This window comes from Acanthaster planci, linkage group LG02 (genome assembly GCF_054643075.1).
Source record: "Acanthaster planci isolate LZ-2023a linkage group LG02, COTS_SCS, whole genome shotgun sequence".
NCBI classification, from domain to species: Eukaryota; Metazoa; Echinodermata; class Asteroidea; order Valvatida; family Acanthasteridae; genus Acanthaster; species Acanthaster planci.
The window spans coordinates 28715591-28735533 of NC_141778.1; the positions used below are offsets into that span (position 1 = coordinate 28715591).

The 19943-nt window shown below is 42.0% G+C and overlaps 1 protein-coding gene across 2 annotated transcripts in view; it reads left to right on the forward strand.

Moving 5' to 3' along the window:
- Positions 1-19943, forward strand: part of atrx (ATRX chromatin remodeler) — a 47723-nt gene that overhangs the window by 14993 nt on the left and 12787 nt on the right. For both annotated transcript variants that reach the window (XM_022231026.2, XM_022231027.2), the window contains exons 6-19: positions 83-195; positions 1176-4151; positions 6077-6223; positions 7428-7562; positions 8850-8963; positions 9301-9616; positions 10080-10217; positions 11097-11272; positions 11913-12167; positions 12992-13209; positions 15215-15324; positions 16038-16197; positions 18814-18928; positions 19500-19615. In XM_022231026.2, coding sequence (XP_022086718.2) covers positions 83-195; positions 1176-4151; positions 6077-6223; positions 7428-7562; positions 8850-8963; positions 9301-9616; positions 10080-10217; positions 11097-11272; positions 11913-12167; positions 12992-13209; positions 15215-15324; positions 16038-16197; positions 18814-18928; positions 19500-19615 — 5089 coding nt within the window. The remainder of the gene's footprint in view (positions 1-82; positions 196-1175; positions 4152-6076; positions 6224-7427; positions 7563-8849; positions 8964-9300; positions 9617-10079; positions 10218-11096; positions 11273-11912; positions 12168-12991; positions 13210-15214; positions 15325-16037; positions 16198-18813; positions 18929-19499; positions 19616-19943) is intronic.

A 19943-nucleotide genomic window follows, 5' to 3' on the forward strand; every position in this document is an offset into this window, starting at 1 on the left:
CTGGCAAATGATACTATGTATTCAACAATATGGATAACCACCCAAATGAGTGAAATAGTTTTCTGGATGTTTTCCTCTCCAGATGTGATTAGCGACATAGATAGAGTTCACTGCACTTCTTGTAGCAAGCAGGTCAATCATCTGGACGAGAGGTCGTTCAAGCAACACCCAGCCTTGAAGGTCGTAATCTGTCGGGTAAGGTCAATAAACACATGTAATGGACTTTATCATGACATTATTGAGGAGCTGTAGGCTGTGTTGTGCATGTCTGAATAACCTGGCTCTGGCTGGCAGCGAGATACATAGGAAGTGATTGTAGCCGCTAGGTGGTGGGTTTCATAGGCACATGTGTTGTTCATGGCTACAGCTGAAAAGTAAGTAATGAAATTCTGTATCATTAAGTCACATTTTGTGCAAGGGTAAGTGTGCATTAGGAATGAATAATACTTACATTACATGACCATGTAAAATTGTCCCAAATCCATAATAACAAGCCAGTTGAAAATGTGTCATGAAAAGGGGATGATTTCAAATGCTAGTATCTCAGAATGCCCATTTTGTAGAAAAGGGAGGTTTTGTCACATGGTGAAAACACTTGGTTTGTGAGTACTTCACCTGAATTTAGTCGTTTTATGTGAAAGGTTTGCTATTTTTGTACATAGGAAGGAAAAAAGAACCTTAAGTTTTCCTTGTAGCAAAAAACCTTGTTTCCCTTTAACTAGGGTGTATTTGTTTCTAGAATATAAGCCATTAGGCAAACTGTCACACCTTTAACCATAAAACTTAATGGAATTTCTCTTTTCAGATTTTTGGTACCACAGTGATGTATTTTGAACTATTGAATCTTAACAAGTTACTCATCAAATCTTTCAGTAACAAGCATAAATTTTAATGTGTGGCTAGCAACGATATCCAGAAAATTTCATTTCTCTGTATTTCAAAAGTTTTTAATGGGCACTTCTTTCCATTTAGGAAAATTTGGTTGAACCAGTCAATTCCGGAAGTGCACCAGTCACAGAAGATTCATTTCAGGGGTAAAACCTGCACTACTTAGATTTTTTTCCTGAAATTTTTACTCTAAAGAGAAGTAGGACAGCTAATGAAACCCTGAAGAAAGTCCAAGTTTCGTTGAAATCTGAGTTCGGAATTAAGTTTGCTTTATTTCCAACCAACAGAAATGCTTTGAGTACTACAAGAGTGGAAAGTTCACACAGGATGAGGACGGCATTGATGAGCAGTGTCGCTGGTGTGCGGAGGGAGGCAGCCTCATTTGCTGCGATTTCTGCTCCAACGCCTTCTGCAAGAAGTGCATCAAGCGCAACCTGGGCCGCAGCACCCTCTCGGCCCTACTCAGCGAGGAGGACACCAAGTGGCACTGCTACATCTGTGATCCTGCCCCCCTGCATACCCTGCAGAAGATGTGTAAGGACATCATGCAGGGCCTGGCTAATTCTGTGGAGGCTGCCAAATCGCGCCACGCCCATCTCAGGGATGGCGTGGGATCAATGGAGCTTTCGGATAGTGACGGGACTCATGGATTGCTTCACCCGAGCATCAGGAGCCTCAGTGTCAGCCTTCAGATAAAACCCGAATGCCCGAGCTTGGAGATCACCCAGGAGGGTCTCAGGGTCCTCAGGCCACAGGGAGGGGATCGACATGGACTCAAGATGGCGCTCTGGCTAATGCGCAGCCTCCAACAGACCTCACAGAAAGGCCAGAAGGCTATCAAGAAACAACTGGCTGCCATGCCGGCCACCGGCAAAGCTTGGAAAGCCTCAGAAGATATAGTGCAATCTGCTGACCAGAAATGGGTTGTGATGAAGACAGGAAAATTGAGCTCAAAGAAATCCTTGCCACAAGAGAATGCACAAACCTCTCCAAGTTCCAAGACCAAAAATTGTCCAACAAATCATCTCAGTAACAAAGTAACTGTTACGGAGGAAACCCATCCATCAGCCAGTGATTTCAAGAGAGAGATTGCTTTGGAGTCATCTACCCCCAAAAAAGACAAACCGATGGATGAAGAGAATCACGGAGGCGATAAGAATGAAAAAGCAGATTGGAAGTCATTGGAACTAAAAGATATCAGCAAAATATCTATGAGGACAAGGCCAAATAAGGACAAAGAACCTGAAGAAAATGAGCCGACGTTCATGAAAGTTGATCAGGGTAATGACCTAGAGGCTGTGGAGGGCAAAAATAATGAAGAGCCAGCAGTAAATGAAGTATTGGAGCACAACAAAGACACAGAGAAGACAAAGGATACTAATGGGAAAACAAGTAAGAAGGAGGAAAATGATGTGGCAGATGTGGAGGAGCGTAGTCATTATGATGTAGAATGTGAGAAAGCACTCATGGAGGAAATCAGTGAAATGGTGTCTGACCAATCAGAAGAGCCCTCGACTCCAAAGATGCAGAGGCCTGACAGGAAGCATCTAACAAGTATCACGCCGCTGCGCATCAAACTGGAAAAGATCCCGCCGTCCAGATTAGAACAGTCTACAAAAGAGCGGTGTAAATCGCCGCGGCGGCAGAAGACAACGCCCAGAAGCTCGAGGAGCGGCTCTGTGAAGCAAGAATCGGATGTGTCGGAGGACAACAAAGACGAGCCTGCTGCGAGAAAGCCAAAGGAGAAGCCCATCCTCAAGGAGTTGTTTGAAAAGAAAAGTGACTCCGGTGACATTGAATCCTCTGATACTAGCGAGAGCGAACTGGAAGACATAGACTGGAAGAGTGCGCCCAGAAGATCCACTCGAAGGCAGCAGAAAGAAGGCAACAATGACCAACAGATGGAGAGGAAACAGGTGCAGAACAAGAAAGTGAACAAGGAAAAGGAAGATAAGAAAAAGAGCAGTTCTAAGGATTCTGACTTGGAAGTAGATTGTCAGAAGACTACTGACTGTAAGAAGAAGGTGCATGAGGGTCCCAAGGGCCCTGGCAAGGACTCCAGCAATCTGGAGGACAACGATTCTGATGAGATTGAGCGTCTCCTCTCTCCAAGGAAGTCCAAGCACACATCGAGCCGCCGATCATCCAGACTGAAGCTGATGCCAAAGGCGGCCACCAAGTCGAAAGCGAAGACCAAGAATAAAGTCCGGGATTCGGATTCATCCAACTTTGACTCAGACCTGGAGAGGAAGATCAACAACCTGACCAAGGCGCCCAAGGTTACCAAGAAAGAGCAAACAGACCAAGAGGAAAGCATGGAGGAAGGCTCTGGCCCTGAGGCATCAGTCAAGGTTGAGTTGGGCAGTGATGCAGAATCTAGCAAAGAAAAAGCAGGAAAAAGCACTTCAACAAAATCCAAGAAGTCCAAGAATAATTCAGGTTTAGAAGACGAAACCAAAACCAAGAAGCTAAAGGCTAAAAAGTCTAAAAAAGTGGAGGACAGCTCAGACTCTACCCGTGAATCAGAGGATGAGACTTCAGAAAATGATGAGGGTCAAGTGGGAGATGATGTTCAGGTCCTTGGGATCAGTGCAGCTGATGGTGATGTTGCTCTGGGTAGTGACTTGGAAAACAAACTCGCTGAACAAAAGCTGATGGAAGAAATAGAGGCTGAACTGGACAAGGATGATGGAACAGATGATGAGGAAGATGATAGCAGTGATGATGAGGACTCTGATGCAGGTCCCAAAAAGAAGAGGAAAGGGAAGAACACCGCGAAAGATGACAAAGATGATGATGACGAGTTCAAAACTTCTTCCAATGAAGAAGATGAGGAAGATGAGACTGAGGATGAAGACAACTACACGACAGATGATGAGAAGCCATCCAAGAAAAAGCAAGGCAGATGTCACCGCCTTATGAGAGTCAAACTGGGAGAATCCAGCAGTGACGATGGCATGGGCAGTGATGTCTCAGGCTCGGACTCCAAAAAGAGAAAGAAATTACAACAGGGCAGGAAGCGCATTCGGGACAGCCGCAGCACCTCAGACAGTGAGTCCATCCAGGGGAAGCCAAAGAAAGGAAAGAAGCGAGGACGTCATAGGAGGTCCTCGGACAGTGACAGTTCGAGCAGAGGCTTCCAGCAGGAGAGAAGCTACAGGCGAGGCAAAGGGAAAGGGAAGAAGAGGCGTCGAATCAAGGTGGCTGCGGACTCGGACTCAGACTCGGATTCAGGCACAAAGAAGAAGAAAGGATCTACAAGTGTGAGTATGCACGCAGGGGTCAAAATTAAAGGTGGTGCGCTGGCCCAGGGCCACTGAAAAAAATCATCGGGCCACTGCATTCTCCAAAAACCATGGCCCGGTGGGACAGTGGTTATTTCAGGAACTTTGCCACGTTTTGCAACTTTCATCACATTTTACAACTCGTGTTTCCAATCACCGGCGCAGCACTTTTGAGTTCACGGTTCAATTCCACGGTCCACATGGCATTGATTGCCTGCTACAATGCGCCGGGTTTGTGTGCCATATACACAAGTAGCGCAGGACCTGATATCTGTTCTTTGCACAGTCGTGCATACAGCTCATAATACATGCGAATGACCTGGGTTGGCTGGTATCATTTTCTTCTAATGCCAGCTTAATGTTATCTCCCATGGACACCTATGAAACGTTTACAAGTCGCATTGTGTCGAGTCCGCATCGGGCCGATCGTCAAGTATGAGCAATGTAACCCTGGAATTGAATTTGTGAACACAAAAAATATATATATAGATAACAGATCAGGTTCTGGGAATTATCTTGTAGAAATCTTCCTGCAACATTTTTTTTCAATGTGCAGCTGCAGAGTTGGGTGCATGAACGGTGAATTGTACAATGCTCTTTTGACCAGGATGCGGGGACTGGTTACTGTGTTACCATTACGCCTTCTTTGGCAGTGGTGTGGTGCAGCAGGAACCAGTGAAGCCTTGCTTCTATGAATCAAAATATATTGCGTGCGTGCGTGTTTTTGCCGCCGTGATAGCGAAATGCAAAGGGAACTTGTGAAAATAACGCAACTTTCTTTCCTGCTTACATGTTGTGAATGTAAGCAGGCAAACAAAAAAATCAAAGCTTTTAGATGTGAAAATATTGTTGAGAGGTGTTTTGTGAAGACAGGAAAGACAGGATTTTTTCTCCTTTTAAAAAAAAATTTAAAATGTTTTTTTCTAACTTACCGATATAAATTTTACGGTCACACCAAAAATTTAGGATCAGTCGTTGAACCAGAAGTAGAATTAGTTTTTTGGTTCTCAGAAAGTGTATTTTAATCCAGTCAGGCTGGCCAATCAGCTGTTTTGGTAGAGAAGTTCAACTGACGCAAATGGGCATGTGTGGTAGGCTTGATCAATTTCATTACATGTGCTCAACCCCGGCCAAATTTTCACGAGGGCCAGTGCAGTGCGCTTCCCCACTGGCCCTGCAGGCCACCAAGAGATTGAAGTTAATTTCGACCCCTGGCATGTGTAAATCTCATTGAACGATTGATATTTGACACATCGTGTGCATTGGACTCAGTCAAAGTGTCGCTGTTTTCAAAAAGTGACAAATTGGCTCAAAATCATCACTGTTTGAATGTCTGTTTTTAGGCTAAGTCAAGCCTATGCTAAAAATCCTTTGTTACTGTTTCTATTGAATTGGCTGTACTGATCAAGCAGTAGTCACTTGTAGTTTTCTTGTGTTTGTTTTGTCAAATGTATGACCTGACATTCCAGTTCAAAAAAGGAAGGATGTTGACTTGTCCCAATTTTTTTGGCTCATTTTTCCCCCTAAACTTTGTTCACATTTTTTTCCTGATTTCACAATTTTCAATGACTTCTGTTCATGTATACAGCCATCATGGGAATAACACCTAGTGAGTCATAGTTGGGTTATTGCCTCACTTCTTTTTTCAAGTCATGAGGATATTCCAGGTAACATAATACCACTGTAGTTTATTGACAGAATAGACCGTTATAAAGTCCATTGTTACTTCCTTTGACATATAAAATCTGCTACTGTTAGAATTGTAATCATGCAGTTCCCATTTTCGCTTTACACAAACTAACGACACCAAATTCCATTACTATTTCTGCAATAAAAACTGTGTTGTCAAGTAATCCTTATATTCTCACATCTGTTACCGATGTTTCAATTTTTGGACTGAATAGTCAGACGAAGAGAAAGACACACCCAGCAAACATGGCCGCAAGAAGATCCGCAAATTGATTTCCAAGGATAAACTACAGGAGGAAACAGTTCGGGCAGCTAAAGAAGAGAGAGAACGCAGGAAACGCATCGCTGAGAAACGCAAACTGGTAATGCTGCTCAGTCTCACCTCTGTCAGAGGGATTTTTGAAACTAGAAGTTGACAAAGCATTCTTTTTGTTATTTTGGTGAGTTGTGTCAATTAGTGTTTTGTAGCATTAATGGATGTCTGCTTGAAATCCTGAACAAAATACACTTGACAAATTCTTTACATCTTCGGGGTTGGCAAGCAATTTTGTTGTGTTTTTTTTTAAAGCACAGAAATGAATTTCCCTTAATTCCAGATGTTTTTACTCAGTGGAAATCCATGCACCCTTATAGACCTACAACATAATGATATCACCCTTTGTTTACATGCACTTTCCAATGGCAGTGAGATGGGACAAGATTACTAAGCTCCCATAGGGACGCACATGTAAATAAAGAGTCACGTCATCATGTTTTAGGTCTATTTAAAAAGTGAAGAAAGTTTACATGTAGTGCACGGAGGTTAGATTAGGGGAACGTTGAATTTGATCCTGTAGTAAAGTTTGGAATTCATTTTAATTTTGGTAAAGTTGTGGTGAAATTTTCACACAACATTTGACAACTTCTGCCAACGCTCTAACCATGCATTGGAGGTGCACTGTAAACTCTGTGTGCCAATCATTGAAAAAAGTTTCAAGTTTCAGGGACGCAGTCAAATGCTACGTGTAAGACACTTCTAAGCTTTCGGCCTCAAACAGTTTGAAAGTCAAGTGGAAGAATGCCATAAATACAAGATGAGAACTTGACGGTTTGAGTTTTGGGTAACCACTTTGTGCCGGAGGTTGTGTGAACTTGATCTTGTTATCTGCACACACAGGCATGGCTGACTGGTTCATACATCAAGTGTGCTTCGACTCACCTGCGGCTGATATCTAACCATGTTAATCCCCTTTGTAGTTTAAACACAAAGCCTGAGAAATGTATGGGGGCAGGCCATGTGTTTGGACTTGAAAATGTAGCAGCAAATATCGCTCCTTGGTTGCAGCTGCGACAGTTGAAAAATATAGGTTGTGGTAAGAAATTTTTGTTGGAAATACGAAATGAGTCTTGCACATCAGTATTGGTGGTATTTGGCTGCTTGTTACATCTTGGCTGAGTATGTCTTGTCCTTTTCAAAAACCAAACTTTTGGCCAAAGTAATGCCATTTTCAAGTAGAGGAACTCTTGTAACAAGTTGCAAGTGAGTTTTGGGTTCAATACATAAATGTCACGTCCTCTACTCTGTAGGTGACTGTGGTATCTGAGGAGGCAGCCGAAACCATGGGAACAGTGGATGAGGTCATTCTAGAGCAAGATGCAAAAACAAAGGATGTCTTACTGGCTGTGGATGAATCTATTGCCAAGCAGCTCAAACCTCATCAGGTCAGTCAATATAGATGTGGTACTCAAGATTCACAGTAGACTAACAAGGACTCAGTTTTGTGGCGCTGTTTTAAACATCTATGTAATGTAATTTTTTTCAGTACAGCCCTTAAAAATGCACTTTTGTTTCCCAATTAAACTGTATTTTGAAGTTTTGGTTCACTATTTTAAAGGGTATTTTACATGCCGTTCCCTTTTGGGTTTTATGCGATGTATTTCCGTATTCATGAGCAAAACAGTGATGTCATCCTGGGAAGAAAACCTTACAATGCTACATAGATTTGTGCACAAAAAAATGAATTCTTTCATATTTTGCGGGATAAAATGATCTTTTCTTTGAGGATTTATTGCTGTGTAAGTGCATGCTGATTGACCAGTCAGCAACCCCCTCCTCTCAATGATTTCAATGAGCAAATTTTGGTGTCAGAAAAACCTATTAAATGAACAGCGTCTTCCCTAGCAATGGCATCTCTGTTCACAAAAGCATGGACAATTTTAAATGTTATTGACATATTTAATCCAAAAGGGACGTCATTGCCTTGACCTTTCAATGTAATTTTTCTGATTTCACTAGTAAGAGTGGCCTTCATAATCTGCTTTTGGTGTCCTCTGACAAGAAGAGAGCTCAGTTTGTCTTGCAGCTACATCCCTAGAGGCTGCTGTATCGCACGTGTACTTTCTGCCACCATGAAACCTTTTATGAAATTCCAAGGCCCTCCTAAACACCCAAGCCCCTGAGAACAGTCTCTCTCTTCTTTGTGGAGACCGCCGTGACAAGTAGTAAGCCTGTCAGTAGGCAGGCTAAAGTCAGAGGGAGCTTATTTATTGCAATCCGCCTTGAGGCACACCTTCAATGGCAAGGATGAGACATGCTTGTGGGAGGTTTGTCAAGTGGGCTCGTGCACATGCCTTTGGCTAATACCCTGCCTTCAAATAGAAAGTGGTCACCCACGTGGTCTTCGCATACTACTACATAATCGCACGTGAGTCTACGTGCACATGAATCTACACACACTTGAGATGCCTTCCCACCCATGGACCATTGTTGCTATTGAAAAGAATGCCCTCTTGTGTTCCCGCTCAGAGCGGATGGAAATGAAAGGACAATTTCCATGTGCTGCAAGGTGTCAGTGCTATGAAATACACTACTGTTTTTTTTTTTTTTTCATCTACGAGTTGCACAATTTAAGCACTGGGCAAAACCATAATCCGAGCCCCAGGTTTGGGAGTGTCACTTGATGTAATTGCTCTGGTTTGATTTCTTGCTTGTCTTTGTTTGGTTTTCAGGTTGAAGGGGTGCAGTTCATGTGGGACTGCACTTTTGAGTCCATGGAGAAACTGGAGGAGAAAGGTTCAGGCTGTATCCTGGCTCACTGCATGGGACTAGGCAAGACACTTCAGGTACCAGACATCTATTTAAATTCCCTTTTTGTGAAGTAGAGACTGATTCTAGGTTGTTTACAGATCAATTTACATAAATGCAGGAATACCCCCAAATATAAGATCATATGGAATATGTAAACCAGCTCAGTGCTAGCTCAGTCTTACATGTGTCTCTTACATACGGCTATGTCTCATATTAAGGTACATGTTGTGCTGATGTTGTTTCTGTTGTATGTTTCCTGGAGTTGATTGTAAGACTGAACCTGCGTGCCACACTATTGATGGCATCAACCAATCAGAATTGAGGATTCATGTTTGCTTGAAGATGATGCTAACTTATGGGTCTGATCTGCAGGTGATTACCTACCTACACACCGTAATGACCAATGAGAAGATCAGTATGAAGCATGCCCTGGTTGTGGCCCCCCTCAACACAGTGCTGAATTGGGTGGCTGAGTTTGAGAAGTGGCTAGGGGAGGACAGCTGCATTGAGGTGTTTGAGATCACCAGCTACAAGAATAACTGGCAGCGGGCGGACGCGCTCAAGTACTGGCATGACAACGGCGGGGTGATGGTCATGGGCTACTCCATGTACCGCCAGCTCTCCATGCACAAGTTTGTCAAGAACAAGAAGCAGCGGGCCATCTTCACGCAGGCGTTGGTCGATCCGGGTAAGGCGTACTTTTGTGTTAGGCAACTCTTAACACTTTCTGACTGAGACAACCGTTGTGATAGTACAGTATGACTTCACCTTTTGATATGAATTGATTGTAAGAAAACAATTGCACATTACAGTCAAGACCTCTGAACACAGTCCCAAAAGTCTATGGACGTGGACCGTGTATTGAACTTGGCTGCTGTGCATGGTCTGTTTATGATATATCTGCTCCGTGGGCACACCCTGGTTTGTTAGAGGTTGTGATAAGGAATATCAGATAAATACTGCTCCTGTGACTCTTGCAAATCGTTATGTGTGGTATTTGGCTGTATATCAAACGTTGGCCTCTGTGTCTTGCCTTTTTTTCTGAAAAATCAAAAGTTTCAGTCAAAAATAATGCCACCTGCTAGTAGATAAACTCACAGTTAATGAAACATCAACATTGACAAGAGGTTGATTTGTCACTGCTACCACAGGTCCGGAGATTGTCATTTGCGACGAAGGTCACATGTTGAAGAACGATGCCTCAGCCATATCTAAAGCTCTGAACTCCATCCGGACGCTACGACGTGTCTGTCTGACTGGCACACCACTGCAGAACAATTTGGTTGAATGTAAGGAGATCACATCGGCAACAGAATCATGGTTATTCTTTGTGTGCTCAGATATGCCAGAGTTCTCTTTGGAGACAAGTGTATGTGTGTGTCTGTGAAGTGCAGTTTGGTTCAAATGACTTGCTTCATGTCAGTCACATACATGTGATGTCACCCAGATTGTGTTACCACAGTGGGTGAATTTACTTTGTGATTTTTTTGTTGAAATTAAACTATTCCAAGTAGAGGCCGAAATTGCTTGAAGTTGCTTTCAAAATGTGTGTAAAATTGCATGGCTAAAAATTTTACAAAAAATCACAAGTTGATAGTACCATGTGTCTGTTCAAAACGGATCAAAAAGTGCTTATGGGAGATAACACTGTTTTTTATTCGGTAAGCTTAATATATGGCAGAGGGATAGGTATATGTCAGTTTGTCTTGCACATGTACGAAATGTGTTTGAGTTGGTTGCTAAGCATCTTGGATACATCCAAGGAATGTGACATATTTTCAGCTGAGAGCCCCTCTTCTATGTGTCGAAACTATAAGACATCTCCGTTGGGTTATAAGTGTGTGACAGAGTTCACCTTTGAAAGGGAAGGAATTCAATGCACTCTAGACAGTTGTTTATATTAGAATTGTTACAAAAAATCTACTTATGAAAAGTGTTTTTAAAAAGGGTTACTCATTGGTTTGTTGCCTTAGAAAAGAAGTTAAGCTCAGCAAAATGTTAGAAATTCCACCATTTTTGTGCACAAATCAGTGTGACAGTGATGCTGTCTTTCCGGTTTGACATCACAGTTTTGCTCATGAATATGGAATTGCTTGGCGTAAAACAAGCAGAGAGGCACCGAAATAGCCTTTAAAGTTTGCAGGATTGTTCTTGCTATCCCCACACAGATCACTGCATGGTGGACTTTGTCAAGCCCAATCTTCTGGGTACCCGCAAGGAATTCCTGAACCGTTTTGTCAATCCCATCACCAACGGGCAGTGTGCTGACTCCACCCCTAGGGATGTCAAGCTGATGAAACGACGAGCCCACGTTCTGCATGATTTACTTAGTGGTTGCGTGCAGGTATGCCAAGTAGTCTGTCTGCTAACTCTAGGCAGGTTGCAATTGATACCAGGGCTGTGCTCAGTATGCAAAATATACAAAATGTGCAAAAACATGAATATTAATTTCTAACATTAAATATTTGGAAGTGAAAATCTATGAAATGGAAACGCAACAAATTCAATTATTTGATTTAAAAAAATGCGTTCTGAAAGCATTTATTGATGTATTACAAGTGGCCTTAACCCTAACACTCCTCAGTCCTCCAACAGGTGAAGGATTGAGGAGGGTTAGGGTTAAAGGCAGCTGATGGATATGGGTAACAAGTAGTTCAAACAAAATTACTCTTCCAATATTTGTAAACTTTCTGTGAAGTGTAATCTTGCTGGGACTATAAGAATAAATCACCAATTAGGAGTGACCATCAATTAGATTCCCATCCAGCTTTTATTAGGGGATGGAGAACAGTTGGGGAGAAATGATCAGCTTGTAACTTTTCACTTTAATAAAGTTGTACCAGAAGTTTGAATCCTGCTGTGCACCATCCATCCAGACCGCTTACAATGAATGTGTGATGCAGTCTTTGTTATTGAACTTGTGTTGAATGTTACCACCGTGGTAAACACAATTTGCTGTAGCTGGTCATTTTGCTTTGTTACAGAGGAAAGACTACAGTGCTCTCACCAAGTTCTTGCCCCCCAAGCATGAGTACGTGATTTCGGTGCGTCTGAGCCCGGTTCAGATCAAGCTTTATGAGCTCTACCTTCAGTTCCAGTCTCGCAACGACAGCGGCCAGCTGACGGAAGGGTCCAGCAAAGGCTCGGGCACCGGCCTGTTTGCCGACTACCAGCAGCTGATGCAGATATGGACCCACCCCCACGTGCTGAAGCTTAGCGAGATTCGACAGGAGAAAATTGTGAGTTGTTTCTTGCAGGCCATGTCATTAATCCTCCCCCTTCCCTTCCACCTCCTCCCCCCTGACTCTTTCCTTACATGGGCTCCTTGCTTCCTACACTTTTGTTTCATAGTCATCATTATTTTGTGCACAAAGTAATGAGTCTGTATTTTATAGAGAAACTCACTCTACATTTGGCACGTGGTGCCCGTGGTGTTCAAGTGTTGACAATGTCAATTTTACCAGTGACGGGGGTACTTGCATAGGTATATTAGAGGCAGAGATTTCTGGTGGAAATACCCCTGATACAGTAAGGGGTGAAATGGAGAAAGTATAATGTTAGAGAGGGTCCTAAGATTGCAGCAGTGTCATTTGATTATGTTTCAGTTCATGGTTTGGCACTGAGCAAAAGTGCAGTTCTGGGGGTATGGATGATGTCATATTCGTGCGAAATAATGTTGAGAGTTGAAAACTCAATTTTTCTCTTCTTTCATCTCAAGTGTTTAATGCTGTTTCATAATTGTTTACTTATTAGGTAATGCGAGTTGGACATGCGGTTGATAGGCTTTGAGAAGTCTGTATTTAATGATTAAAAAAAACAAATTAACAAAACCTCAGTTTTGGTGCAGATCAGTATTTTGAGCGGCTGCTTATATATCAACTCATTTTGTCACTTTAGTTCCCCTGTATACTATTACAAAACCATGGCACAAAATTGTGTAAAACCTTAGATTTTTTCTCTTCTGATCCCCAGCTTCCATTTGCATGTCTGTTTGTTGAATTTTTATCTCGCTGCATTTTGATTTTCTGTCATTATTATAGTTGACATTTCTCATTTCCCTCAGCAATCCCGCAACTACATGCATGAGATGTCAGACTTTGTCACGTCGGCCTCTGAGGTCTCAGACAGCAACGACAGCATCCAGCAGTTTGTGGTAGAGGGGAGTGAGCCGGAGGAGGTCATGGAGGATGATGACATGCCGTCAACATCAACTGGCAACCGAGGGACACGGAGGACAAGGGCTATTCTTCAGCAGCAAATGATGAAGCAGGAAAAAGAAATGTAAGTTGGAAACTGCAACAGTCAGGGGTGACATAAGATGGTAGGAAAAGTTGACATGTAACCAGCTTACATACCTACCAACCATCCAATTTAATTAGAAATGTCCCAATTTATTAAGTTTTCAGACTGCGAAAATCAGGACGTTCCATTTTCCATAAAAAGGAAAAAGTCCTAGCAAAAGAGGGCGCTATTTGCAGAAAGAAAGATGGTGCTATTTGCTATGTCAAAATGGCAGTTGTTGCACATGTATGCACTTTCTGTGTACATGTACATGTAAACATCTTGTTTCGCTTGGCTGCTTATTTTGCTATGGGCTTGTGAAACGGCTGTTCCGATTTCTGACTTTCAAGCATTGGCAGGTATGCGGCTATTATAACACAGAGCAAAGTCACATTTGCTCTAAGGTGTGGAGTGACAAATTTCTTCACTCTTAGAATATACAAATCAATATAGACCAGTCTGGTGACAAGACTTGGGCCCCCAAAATAGTTCTGTTTCCGATTACATACCTCTCAAAAATAGGGTGGGTAGGTTAGAAATTGGGGGGGGTCAAGGGTTTTTTGCTGATGGCATAAATGGGGATGAAAGCTACCAAAAATTGCCTCATATAGTGATAAAAACTTGCCTTGATCTGTGTAAAAATTTGTACAGTCAACAATTGTTAAGAATTATGGACAATTTACAGTACTGTGCACAATGCTAGTCAGGTAATCACGGTAGCAAACTGGCCAACAATGTCTGTGTATCGTGTGGTAAGCATCCATGATACATCCAGACGGGCGGGTGATAAACCTCGTGCCGCGGCAAGAAATATGTATGGAAGCATGCTCGCTTCAAGTACAAGCAAAACAACCTCAAATTAAACTCTTGAACATACAAAGTACACACATACAAGAGACTAAGTTCTGTGAATTAACAAAAATCTTCTTGTAACATTGATTTTTTTTATGTGCAGCTGTAGCATTGCTGCCTATACAGTCAGTGTAGTGTAACGATGCTATTTGTATAGAATGGTGGCCACATTTTTATGACATGTTCTTTGCACGTGCTCGGTGCGGTTGGAGCCAGCGCAGTATTGTTTTAATGCATTGGGCTTTGTGCAAGTGTTTTCACCACTGGGACAACGCAATGCAAAGGGAACTTGTGAAAAAAACATAAGTTTCTTTTCAAAAATTCCAAATTTAGGTAGGAAAACATAAATAAAAGTTTTTTAACGTTTTTGCGGAGGTGTTTTTTAAAGACAGAAAAGACAACAGGATTTAGTATTATTATTTTTTATCTTATTAAATTTTTATTTTATTAAAATTAAGTTTTCTAACTTGCTGATAAGTATTTTAGGGTTGTGCTGAAAACCGGGTCGGTTTGGAACCCGGAAGAAGTATTTGTTTTTAGCCTTAGAAGCCTTCACTGCAATGGTGCCCTGTCTGTGAGCATGTAGTTCACACGCATAACGTGATGTTGACCAATATGGTGCTTACAACTTGTCAAAGTGCATGTGCATAACATATTCCAACAACAATGACACATGCTCCAATTAGTCTACATGCTTTCCATAGGACATTAACATTACACTGAGAATGTATGACTGGTTGTTACGAAGATTCTTGAGCTCATCTTTCAATTTGACAAATGTGACAAGTGGTTGTAAAACCACAAATGATGAATCGTATTTTCAAGTGAATCATACTCGTGATCAAGAGAGGGAGATTTTTTACTTGGCTTGTGCACACCGTTACATGGAGTCCATACAAGTAATTTTGCCATTCCGTAATAATGCATTCATGTGGGTGGTTGTCTCATGTTGCCCTGTATTTGAGTGTTGGCCCAGCCTGTTTGTTACTGATGCAAGGGATCTTGTGTGTGGCCCTGATACAATAAAATAGGATGATGTTGCAGTGGCTGGATGGGATTTTCAAGATAATTGGCGGGGTTGATCATACGTATCTTCCAGATTTCTGAGCTGCTTTGCTTTTTTTTTTTATTGCCTGTGCATGGGTGTTGTCAGGGACCAGCCACAGAGGAAGAAACCCAACAAAGGCTCTGGCGAGTCAGATAGCAGCATGGAGATCATCAAGACTTGGAGTACTAGGAGCAGGTGTAGAGACCCAGATCGTGGTAAGATTGGGGAATGCCAGTCGTAAAGTGTCATTGTTTCAACCATAGTGTCACTTCAAGCCTTGAAAGCTAGAAATGGTGTTGTTTGGAGAGGGTTCTGAATATCATTTCTGTTGTGCTCTCCTGCCTAAATGCTACTATCAAACTCAGTATGCAGTATGTCTGTGCACATTTTGTTGAAAAGTTGCCCTGTGAATTTGCATTGTCAGGGGGTGCAGTCCAGCCAGTATGCCTACACTGTATGTTCTCACTTGACAGGGATAAGTCAAGCAGTGTTGCCACAGATCTCTACCCAAGACCCATTCTTTCTGAATTTTTCTGTTAATCTGTCTTGCAGTTTGGTCAACAGTTTCTAAAGGTTGCCCCTAAGGGTGAAAATAACATTGTTTCAGCAGTTTTACATTGGAAAAAGCAAAGAACAGTGTTGTCACTAATCCAGTAGTTGAAAGGCAGTTGAGCTGTCTACTTCTGCAGACAAGTTGTTGGGAATCTCAGTGGATAATATAGTTTTTCCTTGCAAGTTTCCAATTTCCAACTTCCAAAGGTATTTATGGACGTTTCTGAGGAATAAGCTAGACAAATGGGGTTAAATGTGTGAAATGTCAATTGCCAAGTTAGAAAAACAGCCCGTCTAGTCCAACCACTTGGCAGCACACTGTTTCTCATATTACCCATAGTATGGATAGTTATTTCACCTTTAAAATTCTTGACAGAGAACATCACCAGGTCTCCATCCCCTAACCAGCCCACCTCCAAGCCCAAGTGGTTTGACGAGTACCTACAAGAGGGAGATGACACCAAGATTGAGCTGAGCGGCAAGCTGGTGCTTCTCTTTGAGGTCCTCAAGCATGCAGAAAGCATTGGAGAGAAAGTGTGAGTAGTCTCTACCAGCTACGCTCAGCTGGAAATGGTCAGTCATCTTGTTTCAGTTTGCATTAGAGGGAATAAGCTTAGCTCTTTGTCTTGATGTACCATTCATTTTAGCAGCCAGATCAAAATGGAGAAAATGGACATTATGTGGGTTAAAAAATGTCTACAGTTGCTATTGATTTCTAAGTCGCAAGGTTTTTTTTAAACGCCTTTTACTCAAAAGTAGCTCTGGCCACTTGTGACTCATTTTCAAGGTGGGTCACATTTGGATTTCTGTGTTAACTTCATTAACTGTTTTACTCTAACATCCCAAACCAGACATATTTCAACTTCTTTTGAGTGATTTTGGTTGGTTTATACTGTCACATCTCCACAGAAATTTCAAATAACTCCTGTTTCAATTTCACAGAGTAACACACTCCTTCATTAGGCGTGGAATCCAAAATACATTGACCGTTCGCACGCATGCAAATGCCAGGAACACATTCTTTTGTTCAAGCTACCTCCACTTTTGCACGCGTGAGAATGGCCGTCTCGTTCCCTCACGTTCCTCTACAACAAAAGACCTGTCACGGTCTGTGCACACAGCAAGATGTTGTGGCCCCCATGGTGGCATAAAACCTATGCGAAGAAAATGTGAAGTTCGGAAACTAGTAACGTCCTGGTCTAACAACCGTCCATGGATAGGAAATAAAGTTCTTGGCGAACAGTGGGGAAAATTAAATGTCGGGCCACTCTTCTGCTTAAGGCATTTCTTTTTAATTCTCTGAAGTAGAGCACTTACGCACTGTATTCCACAAAGTAGTACTTTGCTTCTTATCAACAAAGGATATACATTGTATAAAGTTTTGAGAGGGGTGTGTGTTATCGAGTAGAAACATCCTTCCAGCCTTTGAGGTTTGCCGATCGTACCATTATTTTCATTCAGTATGTGGAGCCTGTCTATACCCAACTTGAAGAAGAAACATTAAGTGCTTACGATGTCAGCACTCTTCGCACTAGAATTAGTGGAAGGATTTTGAGCCCTACCAATCGCATTATTATTTTCATTCCAGGTTGTACCCCTCCCTATCAGAGAGCATTATCGCCTTCACAAATTTATTCTACCATTTCAGATTTTTTTCATTGAGATCTAGGCAAAAACATTTCAGCCCCCAACTGGCTGCTCTTTTTAAAGATTTTTAATCTTTAATTTTTAAGCACCTCCAGCAAAAAGAATATTCCTGCCTTGCACATTCAAAAACAATCCAACGATACTTGTGCTTCTCAGAGTTTAAGGGACGGAATTTACGTTGCTAAATGTTAAGCAACAACATTTCAATTTGCCGTTTAACCGTTTAAACGCTTGACCAACTCAAACAATAAAAGCCGCTGCATGTCAGCTCAGTATCGGCCAAACAAGTGAGTTTTTAATGCATGTATGTAGTTCAACAAGTCTTTTTTCCCCCCCCGCCACCACTGCATTTTTTTTTTCGGAGCATCCTTCCCAACCCGTCAAAATATGTCAATTCTTTCCTCGGCATTTTTCCACGGTCCCAACCTGGACCATGAGGGTTTTTTCCTTGCACGACTGCACAGTTTTTATTCCGAGCACCCAACCCTCCCCCAAAAAGATTAATCCTTCCTCAGCAGCTCTCAAACCTGGACATTTTAAGCAAGAATGTACAATATGTAAGAAGTCGGTACATCAAAAGGTCAGCATGAGTGTTTGTAAGCGGGAGGAATAAAATCTTATCAGACCAAACACTGTTGACACATATTTAACCAAAAGACTCAGGAACAGCTTGTATGCATGTTCTTCGCATCTTTGTTGTGAGGCTGCTGTTCTCCCACGCACAGGAATGGACGATTAACATAGCAATACCCTCTGAACCACTCATGCAAGAGAAAGAGTGCCCTTCGAAACGGGGGTGAATGGGAGGGCGTGCAGAACGGAAGGAAACGTGTGTGAACACGTGCGAACGGTCTCTGTATTTTTGATCCCGTCCCTTAGATTGTTGATACCATAGCTGAAATATTTCAAGATGCACTTCTTTGCATTGGAGAGATGTTAATTTTAAATTACTGGTTTCGCCTGTACACTGATGTTCATGCATAACACTGTATACTTGGTGTTTGTGCAAGAGCTTGCGAAAAAATTTGCAAGCTTACTCGGGTGGGATTCGAACCCATAACTTTCTGCTTACTAGTGCATACGTAAGGGCAAAACCTGCAATCTTAAATAAACATCTCCCCAACGCAATGTACATCTTGAAATAGTTCGCAGTAGCCACGGCTACATCTGACTCGGACCGACTAGCCAACTCCACAAGCGCAGTGGTCAGGTGGTTAAGACATCTGCACTAGTAAAGAGGTTATGGGTTCGAGTCCCACCCGAGTAAGCTTATGAATTTTTTCGCAAGTTCTCGGACTAACACTGAGTATACAGTGTTATGCATATGTGTCAGTGTAAGGGCAAAACCCGTAATTTAAAAACTAAAATAGTTCTGGAGATATTGCCAGCACAAAATACTGCCTCACACCATTCTGGCTAGCATGAAAGGCTGCCTCGGTATTGAAACCAAACCCACTGAATCATGATTTGATTGGTTTATCAATTGATTTGTCCAACATTCACAGCTTGGTGTTCAGCCAGAGTCTGCTGTCTCTGGATCTGATTGAGGATATGCTGCAGAGCCTTGAGGACAAGGCACAGGTTGAGCGGGAGGAAGGTAGCCAGGATCTGTCCAATCAGGTAAGAGATTGACCACCTTCAACTCATCAGCTCACAACATGGATGATGCAGCAGTTCCTATTCTCAGAAAACGTAGCTTAGACTGGTTATCTTAAAAAGTTCAGAAAGCTGCTTGTCATGTACAGATGATTGTCGCAATTCTTTTTGTTACATTTTGTCTAGTTTGAATTTCTCTAACACTAGTCTTACACTAGACTAGATAATCAACTGCTGTCACACATGTACAAATGAGAATAGGCAACGTGGTTTGGTATCTAGCCTTGTTTGATATCCATTGTTTGTAAACCGAAAAAATTATCAAGAAAAAATCAAATTTGTCTTGTGCACGTAAAGGTTTGAGTTAATGGAATCAGATACCGGCCAGCGTGACATTCAATCCAACCACCCCTCATGTGTAGGCACTTACCTCAGTACTGATAATCATCATTATATGGATTAAAGCCTTCTGGTTTCACGTTCTTCTTCAAATTGTCTTCAGTATTTGCAACCTGAAAATACCTGGACCTACCGGTATTTTTAGATACAATATTCAGAGGTGTTCTTCAAACTGGTTTTCTTAATCCGATATCAGATTGGAGGCATTGGCTCCTGGGTTAAAGGTGAGGATTACTTCCGCATGGACGGTTCGACCAATGCAGCATTCCGCAAAGCGTGGGCCACAACCTTCAATGATATGAAGAACTACAGGTAAGCAAGTACCTTGCACGTGCACCTGCCCTGACAGGAATTGGTCGCATTGTTTTCATGGCTATGCTAACAGGAAAATGACTTGGTAATTACTAAGAGTTAGCATATTCATTTACATTTATTTCATTTTTCGGGATGCATACAAATTACAACCAAGAAAGGTACATATATACAAATACGAACATTACAAAGGGACAAAATCAATTAAAAACAAAACAAAACACAATATCCACTTAGCTCCAGATGGATTGCCTAAAAGAAACAAGTTTCTTTTGAGAGGCTCTCCAGACTAATTGGATTATAGAATTCTAGGTATAAATATTAATGT